General features: G+C 47.7%; 1 protein-coding gene across 1 annotated transcript in view; it reads left to right on the top strand.

The window, feature by feature from the left end:
* The window catches only part of IL16 (interleukin 16), a 110,199-nt gene that overhangs the window by 81,855 nt on the left and 15,931 nt on the right, over positions 1-12,413 (top strand). The window contains exons 7-10 of the mRNA XM_037731597.1: positions 907-1,204; positions 4,319-4,436; positions 7,300-7,432; positions 12,281-12,368. Coding sequence (XP_037587525.1) covers positions 907-1,204; positions 4,319-4,436; positions 7,300-7,432; positions 12,281-12,368 — 637 coding nt within the window. The remainder of the gene's footprint in view (positions 1-906; positions 1,205-4,318; positions 4,437-7,299; positions 7,433-12,280; positions 12,369-12,413) is intronic.

Raw genomic sequence — 12,413 nt, 5'->3', positions numbered from 1 at the left:
TTCCTTCTCTCTCTCTTTCTTTCTTTCTTTCCTTCTTTCTTTCCTCTTTTTGAGACAGAGTCTCGCTCTGTCACCAGTGCAGTGGCTCGATCTCAGTTCACTGAAACCTCCGGCTCCCTGATTCAAGATTTTCTCCTGTCTCAGTCTCCTGATAGCTGGGATTACAGGCACCTGCCACCACCCCCAGCTAATTTTTGTATTTTTAGTGAAGACAGGGTTTCACCATGTTGACCAGGCTGGTCTTGATCTCTTGACCTTGCAATTCGCCCACTGTGGTCTTCTAAAATGCTGGCATTACAGGCATAAGCCACCATGCCTGGCCCAAGGTGACCATTTCTTATCAACATGTGACCAAACTCTGGGGCCTTCAGGCAAAGAAACCAAGCTCTCAGCATCTAAACCTACAAATTCAAACTGTGGGATCCTTCACGTGAGGGACCTCGCTGATGCTGATCTTGGCACAGGGTTAAAAGAAAACCTGACTCAGAAAGAAATAGTGCGGTCAGGATTCTTGGGGGGGGGTTTTAAAACACTTTAAGATTTATAAAACTCTTTTAAAACACTCCATGTATTCATCCTGGTATATTTACAAATCTGTTTTAAGTTTTTAAGATAATTGCTGAAAGATATTTTTGAGTCTCCATCTAGTTAGTTCAATTCACTATCCATCCATCTATTCATCTATTTATCTATCTATCTATCTATCTCTATTCATCCATCTATTCATTGATCCATCCATCTATTCATACTTCCATCTACCTATCTATTCATCCATCTGACATATATAGATATATATGGTAGTTATGTGTGTATTTATACGAATATATCATAATGTAATTTGTAACACGTGAATATACGCACACATTTATATATCATACACACACACACACACTCACACACACACAGAGCTGCGTTTCCTTCAACAGTATTTCTTCATCTCACCCTGCATTGCTTCTGGATGTTGCCGCCCTCTCTCTTTCCTTTCAGCAAGCCAAAAAGGGGCTCCTCACCCTCACCGTGAGAACCCGCCTGATGGCGCCCCCTTCCCCGTGCAGCCACCTGTCTCCCGCGCTGTGCCGCTCCCTGAGCTCCAGCACTTGTATCACCAAGGACAGCAGCTCCTTCGCCTTGGAAAGCCCCTCGGCCCCCGTCAGTGCCGCCAAGCCCAATTACAGAATCATGGTGGAGGTTTCTCTGCAGAAAGGTAAGAGTCCTGCAGCTGCAGCCTTGCCTGGGTCTCCAGCGCTGGCTGAGCCACCCGGGCTTCCCCCACTTGGCATCAGTCCGGGGGCAGGGCAGGATGTTGTCTTTTAGCAGATTGTATGGTTATTGCTTGGAGCCAGGTCTAGTCTTCTGTTTATAGACGCTCAAGACATACCATTCAAACTTAGTCAGTGTGTTCTAGGTCAGTGCTTAAAATAAAGCAAAACAAAGCAAACAAAAAATCACACACAAAAACACTCAGAGAGAAAGAGAGAGATAAATAATGCGCCGGGAGTGGTAACTCTGCAGCAGTATGCTAAGACGCCCTGGGCAGGCTGCCTCGCCTTCCCTGGGCCTGTTTCCCTACCTGTGGCAGAGAATTCAGGTCCCTTCTACCTCTGACACTCAGGGACAGACAGCCATTCCCTTTGCCACCCCAGGTGGGCTGCTAACTCCAGAGAGCTTGGAGCCCTCTCTGCCTGAATGCAACCAAGCTGAGACCTTTGGATAAAGAGGAGGCAGCGAGGCACAGAGCTGGGCTCCAGCACAGGGGCCAGCATGTATTCTAGGGGCAGAAAGAAGGCCAGCATGGCTGGAGCTAGGTGGGCAGAGTGAGAGCTGGCATCAAAGCACTTGGCAGAGGCAGAGAGATGCTGTGGGACTTTGCAGCTCAATTCTCTTCTAACTACAGCAGGAAATCCTTTAAAGATTGCTAGCAGGGGAGTGACACATCCACTTATGCTTCAAAAAATGTCTCCTAGGGTTCTCCATGGAGAATGGCCCATAGTGTGAGGCTTGGAAACCACTTGCAGCCATTTGGGTCAGAGGTTGGGAGAAGTGGATTTGGAGAGAGGATTTGGCTTGAGGTCTGGTGTCGAAGTGGAAGGGAATTCCTTGCATGCAGCTTTGCCTGATGCATGTCTTGGCGCTCCTGCTGGACCAGAAGCTCCCTGAGGCTTCAGATGCCTCTATGTGCCTGCAAGCCTGGCACAATGCTTGGCATAAGGACTAGGGGCAGACAAATGTGTGCTGGCATGGTGCCCACAGCTCCATCCAGGGCTCCTGCAGTCCGTTTATTGAGCAGGCACGAAGTGGGAAAGGCGTGGCCCCAGCGTGCTGTTTCCTCTGATCACTGGCATCAGAAATGCCTTAGGGACGATTTTTGTCTGCTCATTTTATCTGATGCAGCTTTTTAAACTCTACCCCCAGAGATTTTGCTTCAACAGGGTGAGGTGAGGCTGAGGGATCCACATTCTAAACAAGTATCTTATGCACTTTCTGGCTCCCATTAGACTGGAAAGCTCTTGCTCTAGTCAGGAAACCTGGGTGTGGGAAGGGCTCTGGCTTTTACCAAATTCTTCATCCATAAAATGGGATTGCCAACAATTGCCATGGCATTCTTCATGGGACTGCTGGGAAGAGCAGCATGAGAGGGTGAAAACATTCGCCAAAGTGCTCTGTAAATGATATGTGTCAAAAGAAAACCGTAAAGGGCTTCCCCCTACTCTGTGGTCGCTCCATCTCGTCCTCCTTTTCCAGACCTTTCCATGTTGGTGAGCTGCAGGCCCTCCTCTCCCACATGCTGGGGGATCCCGTCCAGCCCCACAGCCCTAACGCCAGATACATGCAGCTACATGAAAACTTTCGGCTTCTGCCCTGCTTTCTTTCCCGGGTTCCGGCTTCATCTGTGCAAACATCTGCTCTGCATGTCCCTGGGACAGTCCCAGACATCCTGACAGCACCCTCTTCCCCGTGCAGCTGCCTGAAGTCTCCATCCCTCACTTCCCAGCACATTGCAAGTGTCATGTGGGCAAAGCTGAACCCCCAGGCCCTACCTTGACAACCTCGGTCTTCCGTAGCCTGCTTTGGTAAATTGCATCACTATTGCACAATTACTCAAGAGAAACAAATCTCCAAGTTTGATTTTATTTGTTAAGTTTCTTTATTTTTCTTTTTTTTTTTTTTTGAGACAGAGTCTCACTCTGTCAGCAGGCGCCAGACTGGAGTGCAGTGGCACAATCTCGGCTCACTGCAACCTCCGCCTCCCAGGTTCAAGTAATTCTCCTGCCTCAGCCTCCTGAGTAGCTGGGACCACAGGTGCATGCCACCACGCCCAGCTAATTTTTGTAATTTTAGTAGAGACGGGATTTCACCATGTTGGCCAGGATAGTCTCTATCTCTTGACCTCGTGATCCACCTGCCTTGGCCTCCTAAAGTGCTGGGATTACAGGCGTGAGCCACCGCACCCGGCCTATTTGTTAAGTTTCTATACTTCATCCATCAGCAAGTCTATCTTCAAAATCTATTCCACTGGCATCCATTTCTCTCCATGTTCACAAGAGATGAAGTCCGGGCCTCCACGGTCTCTCTCGGCAGCGGCCTCTTAGCTGGCCTCCTTGCTTCCATTCTCTAGGACCCATAGCTCTTTCCCTCCATGGTAGCCAGACATGTTTATAAAAACAGGAATGAGATTGTGTCCCTGCCTTGTTCGCAGCTCTCCTATGCCATCCCTTCTCAGTAGAGAATAAACCCGCTCACTGACGTGCCCCACTGACTCTGCAGTCTGTCCCCGTCTCTCCCCATCACGTGCTGCTCTCCTGTGCAGGCCGTGTCCCCGCCACACTGGCCTTTCTGGTCCTGCGACGTGGCGTGTTTGCTTTTGCCCTTGGGCCTTTGCGTGGGCTGTTTCTGCTTCTGAGATGCGCTGTCCCATCTCTTCAGCCCTAACTCTTGTCACTTGTAATTTAGCCTAAACCGTGTCTCCTCTGAGGCCTGAAGTAGCCATCCCTCACTTTCCAGCACGTTCTGCATACATTCGCCATATAAGACTTACCACTCTTAGATACTGTCCTCTCTCCTCACCTAGCGCCCTCCTTTCCTTCTTCCCCCCTACCGTCCTTCCCTCCTTCCTTCCTAGTCTTTCCCCGCTATTCCTTCCTGCCTTGGTCACTGTTCTGAGCCTAGAGCGGTGCCTGCACACCGTGACCGCTCTGTGAATATGGGCGGATGAAAGCCGTAGTCCCCAGGGGGCCGCATCTGTGGCACCCAGTGAGCGGGTGGGCCCCTGGGAAAGCTCAGTCCTGGTCTCCCTGCCCTGCCCCGTTCTGCCTTCCAGAGGCTGGCGTGGGCCTGGGCATCGGCCTGTGCAGTGTGCCCTACTTCCAGTGCATCTCCGGCATCTTCGTCCACACGCTGTCTCCGGGATCCGTGGCGCATCTGGACGGACGCCTCCGGTATGTCCTCACTTCTGTGCTGAATAGACCCCTGACTTACGACCAGGGAAGAAATACCTTAGAATGTCGGCAGATTGGTTTGGAGATGATCCATAAAGAATGGTCTCGTGGTGGGGTCCCCCAGCTCTGTGGCTAGGGAGGGGCAGGCCTCCTTCCTGCTCCCCAAGATACTCTTGGGAGATGCATTTTTCCGTTTGGCTTAGAGGGAGCAAGGCTTTGCACCCCAGCCCCGGCCCAGGCCACTGGGAAGGTGGGTGCTGGCTGAGCCCCCGGGGCCCGCAGGAGCAGGGTGGGCAGGGTCTTTGTTCTCGGCTCCCACAGCAGAGCCAGGTGTCGGGGGCCTGCCAGGACCCGATGGAGGTGGGGTGGCTTGAACACCACTTCCCGCTGCGGCCGGCACACCCCTGCTCTGCACACATTTGTGACCCTGAGAAATCCCAGGGCGGGGCCAGGAGGCAGAGAACCTGTTGGGGGCTCTGAGACCACACCCAGCGGGCTGTTCAAGCCTGTGGCTGGAGCTGGGGTCCGGTTATCTAATAAAGTCCCGAAGGTGCCTCAAAAAAAAAAAAACAAAAAGAATGATCTGGGCATAGCTCAGAGTTGTGTTCCTCAAAGTGTGGGCTGGACCAGCAGAATCAACAGCAACTGGGAACTTGTTAGAGATATGAAATCTTAGACACCCCACCCAGACCTGCTGAGCCAGGACCATGGGGATTCTAACAAAATCCCTGTGAATGAGTATGCATATTACAGTTTAAGAAGCATTGTCTCAGAGAACACCAGCTCAGCACAGAAAACATGAAATAAACACTCTTTAATTCAGATTTCATATAGAATTTACAATGACATAAATAGAAGCTTTGATGAGGTTAATCTATGAATTCTATATGGAAATGGCTTAATGGTAAAAATATTACTAAGCTGGGCACAGAGGCTCACACCTGTAATCCAGCACTCTGAGAGGCCGAGGCAAGTGGATGGCTTAAGCTCAGGAGTTCAAGACCGGCCTGGCCAACATGGCAAAACCCATCTCTACTAAACATACAAAAATTAGCCGAGCGTGGTGCCACATGCCTATAATCCCAGCTACTTGGGAGGCTGAGGCAGGAGGATCACTTGAGCCCGGGAGGCAGAGGTTGCAGTAAGCTGAGATCGTGCCACTGCACTCCAGCCTGGGCAACGGAGCAAGACCCTATCTCAAAAAAAGAGAAAGAAAGAGAGAGAAAATATCAGTAGTAGAAATACAGGTTCTTTCTGGCATAACAAAATATTTTGGGGTATTCCAGATATATTTTTTATAAATAATTTCTAAGAGAAGTTCAAATCTAAATTTTCTTTTCAATAGTGATCTGAATTTGATTTTTTAAAATCGAATTTGTTAGAATTTAATTCATTAGAATACTTTGCACTGTAACATTCACGTATAGTACAAATATATCTTCTCTCACTGGTTTTGGATTTTCCTAAATCAGGAGAGTTTTGCCATCTTTTTGAAGGGTTTTCTGCGATCCCTGCTTATGATGCTGTCTTGATGGAGCTCCTGAATTAGAAAGGGATTTGCTGTTCTCTGCAGAGGGGTGGCAGGTGATTTGCTGAGCTGCTGTGCTGGTACTTGGGACTCTGCAGGTTCAGAGTGCTTGTCTTTGTCCCAGTACCCTCAGGCAGAGAGTGCCTCCTTCTTAGATCTGCAGTGGGATAGGGATTATTCTGGAAGCGTCTGCTTTTCCTAGCATCTGGTGCTCTATGACCGTGGTCTTCAGTTACAGCAGTAAAAATGAATACTCTCCTAGCAAGGGTGAAGGGGGATGAACTCAGCAGAAGGAAGCCACAGAACATAGCAGGAGGCACGGGGAAATCAGCCTCAGGAGACTGGAGTTCCGATCCTGGACCTGCTGGTGACCAGCCAGGCCACGGGTCTACAAACTGGGGCCTATCACTGTTTTGCTTTGTTCGTTTGTTTTAATAGAATTCTACTGGAACAAAGCCAGGCTTATTTGTTTATGCCTCATCTATGGCTGCAGCTGTATTGTTATTAATGTGACAGCAGAGTTGAGTAGTTTCAACAGAGACAGTGCAGCAAAGCATGCAACACTGGAAATATTCTCTGGCCCTTTGCAGAAAAAGTTTGTCAATTCCTCAGCAGACCTAGATCAGGGAAGTCTGTTCACCATCTGCAGCTCAATTTCCCTACCTAGATCGGGAAGGGGACTGGATCATGCAAACCATGTATCCATGTGACCCCATCTTTTCCACCATTATTTTTTTTTAGGTTTACGTTGCTATTAACTGCCTTCCCACCTTACAGCTAGAATGAACAACACCACCTTTTCTCCTTATTTCTTTTTGCAAGAATCTGAGCTGCTCTCCTGCCAAGTTATTTTTTCTCCCCGTTTTAGCACATATAGGATATTAGGTCTGACATCTGACACCCCGTGTGTGGTATGTTAGATCCAATTGTTCCTCCTATTCTACTTACGGGAACACTGAGGCCCAAGGAGAGGATGTGGAGGATGAAATCTTAGTTAACCGGTTATTCAGTTGAATTCGCTAAAGCACACTCAGTCTTTAATGGGCATACTTAAATGTGAAAAGGAGGAAAGTTACAGATGAACTTTCATTAATGTTGGCCCGGCGTAGATGGGAAATACCTGCCACTTTGCAGTTGTACAGTCAGGGGGTGTGGGATGTGCTGCTTTGGTCTGCCCTGTTCTGAGTTTTGGTCTAGTAGCTAGGAAGGTCTACTTATTCATGTGATTTTTAGATCGCATCAAACAGCCTGGCCAGGAGTGGGCCCCTGAGACAGGGACTGTTCACATGTCTCATTGATTCTCTTACTGATGGCTTCTTGTTGATGCTTGAACAGATGTGGGGATGAGCTTGTGGAAATCAGTGATTCCCCTGTGCACTGCATGACACTCAACGAAGTCTACACCATCCTGAGTCACTGTGATCCTGGTCCCATCCCCATCACCGTCAGCCGACATCCAGACCCACAGGTAACACCCGCCGGGCTACCCTCCTCTTCTCAGGCTCACTCTTTCAGTACCAAAACTGGAACAAGAGATAGACAGAAAAAAGGATGTTGCTGGCTGGGTTTGGACCTGAATTCCCAAGAATCCCTTCCAGGTTTCTGTAATAAGGATTGTCTGCAGCAGAAGTCCACGAACAAACTCCTAGGTATCAGAGGCAATTGACCTCCACTGAGGGAAGCTCTGACAGCTGAGTTATAAGCTCTAGGACAGGGAAATGGAGACCCAAGGTCCCAGATAGTAGAAGCAAGAGATGTCTTCATTTATGCATCTAGTAGGTACCCACTGTGGAAATGTCTGGAGGTAGGCACTGAAGTTACAGAGACAAGTTCATAGCACACAGTCCTGCCCTGCAGAAGCTCACAGTATCAATAAAGAGCCTGACATACAAGTAATTGCAAAACAGAGATGGTAGGTCCTATGGGAATACAGGAATATAGCAGGGAATGGCTTATAATGTAAAAAAAAAAAAAAAAAAAAAAAAATTCCAGAGGTTCGTTTTCTCTAGGTAGAGAATATGAGGAAGATCCTTCCAGGCAGTGGGAACAAAAAGTTCAAAGTTACAGAGTCATGAAGGGACCCGACCTGGAAGGAGAGGAGTGGGTTTTGTGGGGTTGGAATGTAGGGTACTAGGTGAGAATGACTGAGAACAGAGGTAGGCATAGCACTGGCATTACACTGCAGAGGGCTTTCAACAGGATACAAAAGAGCTTGCATTTTCTTCTCCATAGTGGGGAGCTATGGGAGGTCTGTAGCTGTAGATGAGGCATGTTTGTATTTTAATTTTTTAACCTTTGATTGCAGTAGACAGGATAGAGTGGGTGGAGGGTGGAGTTTGTAAGAGGAAGGCAGCAGATGGTGAGATCCTGAACTACACAGCAGCCATGGGAAGAGCAAAAGGAAGGGGTAGTGTATTAGCCTGTTCTCACGCTACTGATGGAGACATACCTGAGACTGGGTAATTTATAAACAAAAAGAGGTTAATGGACTCACAGTTCCATGTGGCTAAGGAGGCCTCCCAGTCACGGCAGAAGGTGAAAGGCACATCTTACACGGTGGCAGGCAAGAAGAGAATGAGAGCCACGTGAAAGGGGAAACCCTTTATAAAATCATCAGATAGTGAGACTTATTCACTATCATGAGAACAGCACGGGGGAACCTGCCCATGATTCCATTATCTCCCCCAGGTCCCTCCCACAACACGTGGGAACACAACCAGATCATATCAGGCAACAGGAGGCAATGCTTGGGAAGACTCAACAAGAGCTGCTGGCCGGGTGGTTCTGGGGTAGGAGAGGGAGGAGCTGAGGATGTCTCGAATATTTTGAGATTGGAAGACTCAGCAATGGTCTTCCACGGTGGTAAGCTTGAGGGGAGAGAAGAGCATGATCTTCGTGTGGGATATAGTGAGGCAGAGGTGCCATGGGGTGTCCAGGTAAAGATGCCCAGTAGGCAGGTTAGACTTAGGGCTGATAGCAGCTATTACAGGTACCCAGCCTGAAGCCAGACTTGGGGGTTGAAGCCCTGCTGCAGGTAAGAGCTCTGGGGAACTTGGAATAATCACCACCATGAATTAGTTAATCCTTAATGTGTGCCATGCATGTTTTCCAAAGATGTGATCCACACAAGTGCATTTAGTTGCCATGCAGCCCCCTGAAATTAGTGTGATATTCTGCCCCCCCCCCGCCAACTCACAGATGAGGAAACTGAGGCTTAGAAAGGACAAAGAAGCCTCCCAATGGTGAAGCTACTAAGTAAAGAAGCTACAATGTAAATCCAGTAAAGCCTGTGCTGTGAGCTCACTGACTCCCAAACTCCCAGTGACACTTGGGCAGAGTGGAGTCGTGAGGAAGATCAATATTTGTAATGGTGTGGTGGAATTCAAACCCAGCCCCGTTCCGTGGACAGCACACTGGGGCTGAACACACCAGAGACAAGCGAACTTCTTAACTCGGGCAAGCAAATAATTGGCCTAAATCTCTGGGCAGTACAAGAAAAGAAAGAGGTCCCAGTTGATTGACCAGTGCCTCTTGCTGCTTTTAGGACTCCGGCAGAACATCAGTGGAGCAGGGGTCAGGCTGGGGGCAAATGCTGTGGCCCTGGGTTGAAGGAGTGTGCATTCCGGCCAGAGAGACGGGACACACACAGAGGCCAGAGAGGTGAGGGCCTTGACAGTGAGGGAGCTGGGGTTCCAGCTGCTCAGATACCAGAGCCAGGCCAGAAAGGACAGGTAAGGTTTAGAGTGGCAGGAAGGCAAAGGCACCCTAGGCAGGGGAGATCCAGGACACAGACACAGAGAGAAGAGAGGCGGGGCCCGCAGCAGGATGCCTGACACATGTCCAGTCGGCTGTTTGCTTATGGTGACCTTGGGCAACTCATCCAACCTCCAAGAGCCTCTGGTTCCTCAACTGTGACACGGGGGAGTGGTCTTTACCTTACCTGATTATTGTGAATGGTAACTCTTCCCTATTAATAGTTTACCATCTGCCAGGCATTGTGCCCAAGACTTTAAATGATTTATCTATTATTGACTATGGTGGTAAAATATACGTAACATAAAATTTACCCTCTTAACCATTTTCTAAGTGTACAGTTCAGTGGCATTAAAGACATTCTCATTGTTGTGCAGTCGTCACCACCATCCATCTGCAGAGCCCTTTCCATCTTTCAGAATTTAAACTCCACCCATTAAACAAGTCCCTGTGTTCCTCTACCTGCAGCCCCTGGGAATCACCAATTTAATTTCTGTCTCTGTGATGTTGACCTCTATGTTCTTCACAGAACTGGAATCATATAATATTTGTCTTTTGTGTCTCACTTATTTGACTTCACATAGTATCCTCAAGATTAATGTTATAGCACGTGCCAGAATTTCCTTCCTCTTTAAAGTAGAATAATATTCCAGTGTGTTTGTGTGTGTGCGTGTGTGCATGTGTGTGCGTGTGTGCATGTGTGTGTATGTCCATGGATGTGTGTGTGCATGTGTGTGCATGTCCATGGATGTGTGTGTGCATGTGTGTATGTCCATGGGTGCGTGTGTGTGCATGTGCATGTGTGCATGTGCACATGCATGCATGTGTCTATGTGTGCGTGTGTGCATGAACGTGTGTGTGCATGCACATGTACGTGTGTGTGTGCGTGCATGTGCATGTGTGCATGTGCGTGTGTGTGCATGCATGTGTGTGCGTGTATGTGTGCATATATGTGTGTGTGTGTGAGAGTGTGTGTATCACATTCTGTTTATTGATTTGTGGGTACTTTGGTTGTTTCCACCTTTTGACTATTGTGAATAATGCCACAATGAACTGGAGTACAGATATCTCTCAGATACTGACTTCACTTTTTTTGTGGTATGCACCCGGAAGTGGAATTGCTGGGTGATATAGTAATTCTATTTTTAAGTTTTTGAGGAGCCTTCAAACTATTTTCCGCAGCGGCTACACGACTGTACATCTTATCAACAGCACAGGGCTTCCAATTTCTCCATATCCTTGCCAACATTTTGTTCTTTTCTTTTCTTTTTTTGAGACGAAGTCTCACTCTGTCACCCAGGCTAGAGTGCAGCGGCACGGTCTGAGCTTACTAAACTGGGTTCAAGTGATTTTCCTGCCTCAGCCTCCCCAGTAGGTGGGACTACAGGCATGTGCCACCACACTGGTTAATTTTTGTATTTTTAGTAGAGACAGGTTTCACCATGTTGGTCAGGCTGATCTCAAACTCCTGACCTCAAGTGATCTGCCCGCCTCAGCCTCCCAAATTGCAGGGATTACAGGCATGAGCCACCAGGCCCAGCCTCTTTTCTCTTTTCAATAGTAGCCATCCTAATGTCCTCATGCGTGTGAGGTGGTAACTCAGCATGGTTGTGATTTGTATTTACCTAGTCATTAGTGATGTTGAGCATTTTTTCATTTGCTTTTTGGCTGTTTGTGTATCTCTTTAAAAGAAATGTCTATTCAGGTCCTGTGCCCAGTTTTTAACCAGGCTGTTTTATTGTTGTTGCTCCTGCTGAATTGTAGGAGTTCTTTACATATTCTGGACCTCAACCATTTATCTGAACTATGCTTTGCAAATATTTTCTCCCGTTCTGTGAGTTGCCTCTTCAATCTGTTGATTATGTCCTTTGGATGCACAGCAGTTTTTCATTTTTACATAGTCCAATGTGTCTTTTTTGTGTCTTGTACTTTTGATGTCAAATAACTTACTTTTAAAAAACCTGTCCTCGTTGTTAAGTGGCTTTTATTATTGTTATTGCCTTAGAGAAGGAAGAGATGGAGGCTTAGGAGGCTAAGTAACTTGTCTAGGTATGCGCGCCTAGACAGTAGAGGAACTGGGACTAGAACACAGGCCTGTTTGACTCTAAGACTCATACTCTTAACTATTACTCCAAAGTGATAATGAACTGTGAGTCATAAGACACACAGTGTAAGAGTGATTGTGATGGTTATGACATTGTTGATGATGAGGTCATGGCAGCATTGCCATGAATGGACTAGCTCATAGAGGTAACCTATGACATGGGAACTTGACAGAATTTTGCATCAAGTAGTGGGGAGAAAGATGGAGAGTTGAGGAGGCCTCCTTGGGAACTCCTGCATTGATAGACTTTGGACTTTATCTAGAAGATACTGGGGAACTGTTGATTCCCAGGGTACTTCTGGAAATGGAATTTGTCAGCTATTTACAGAGTGGGTTGAAAGGAAAAAAAAAAAAAAAAAAAAAACGTAGAATGTAGTGGCCCAGCTAGGGAGCTGGTACAGGGCTGGGAGCCTGATGCTGGAGCTTCCACTGTTTGAGGAGATGATTGACATTTTCTAGGTCTCTGAACAGCAACTCAAAGAAGCTGTGGCCCAGGCGGTGGAAAACAGCAAGTTTGGAAAGGAGAGGCATCAGTGGAGTCTGGAAGGTAAGACAAATGTTGAACTTGATGTAAAATATCTTTGCCTTCTTA

Source organism: Cebus imitator, unplaced genomic scaffold (genome assembly GCF_001604975.1).
Source record: "Cebus imitator isolate Cc_AM_T3 unplaced genomic scaffold, Cebus_imitator-1.0 Scaffold410, whole genome shotgun sequence".
In the NCBI taxonomy this organism is placed as follows: Eukaryota; Metazoa; Chordata; class Mammalia; order Primates; family Cebidae; genus Cebus; species Cebus imitator.
The sequence above is the reverse complement of the archived record's forward strand: the minus strand, read 5'-3'. Positions and strand labels throughout refer to the sequence as shown.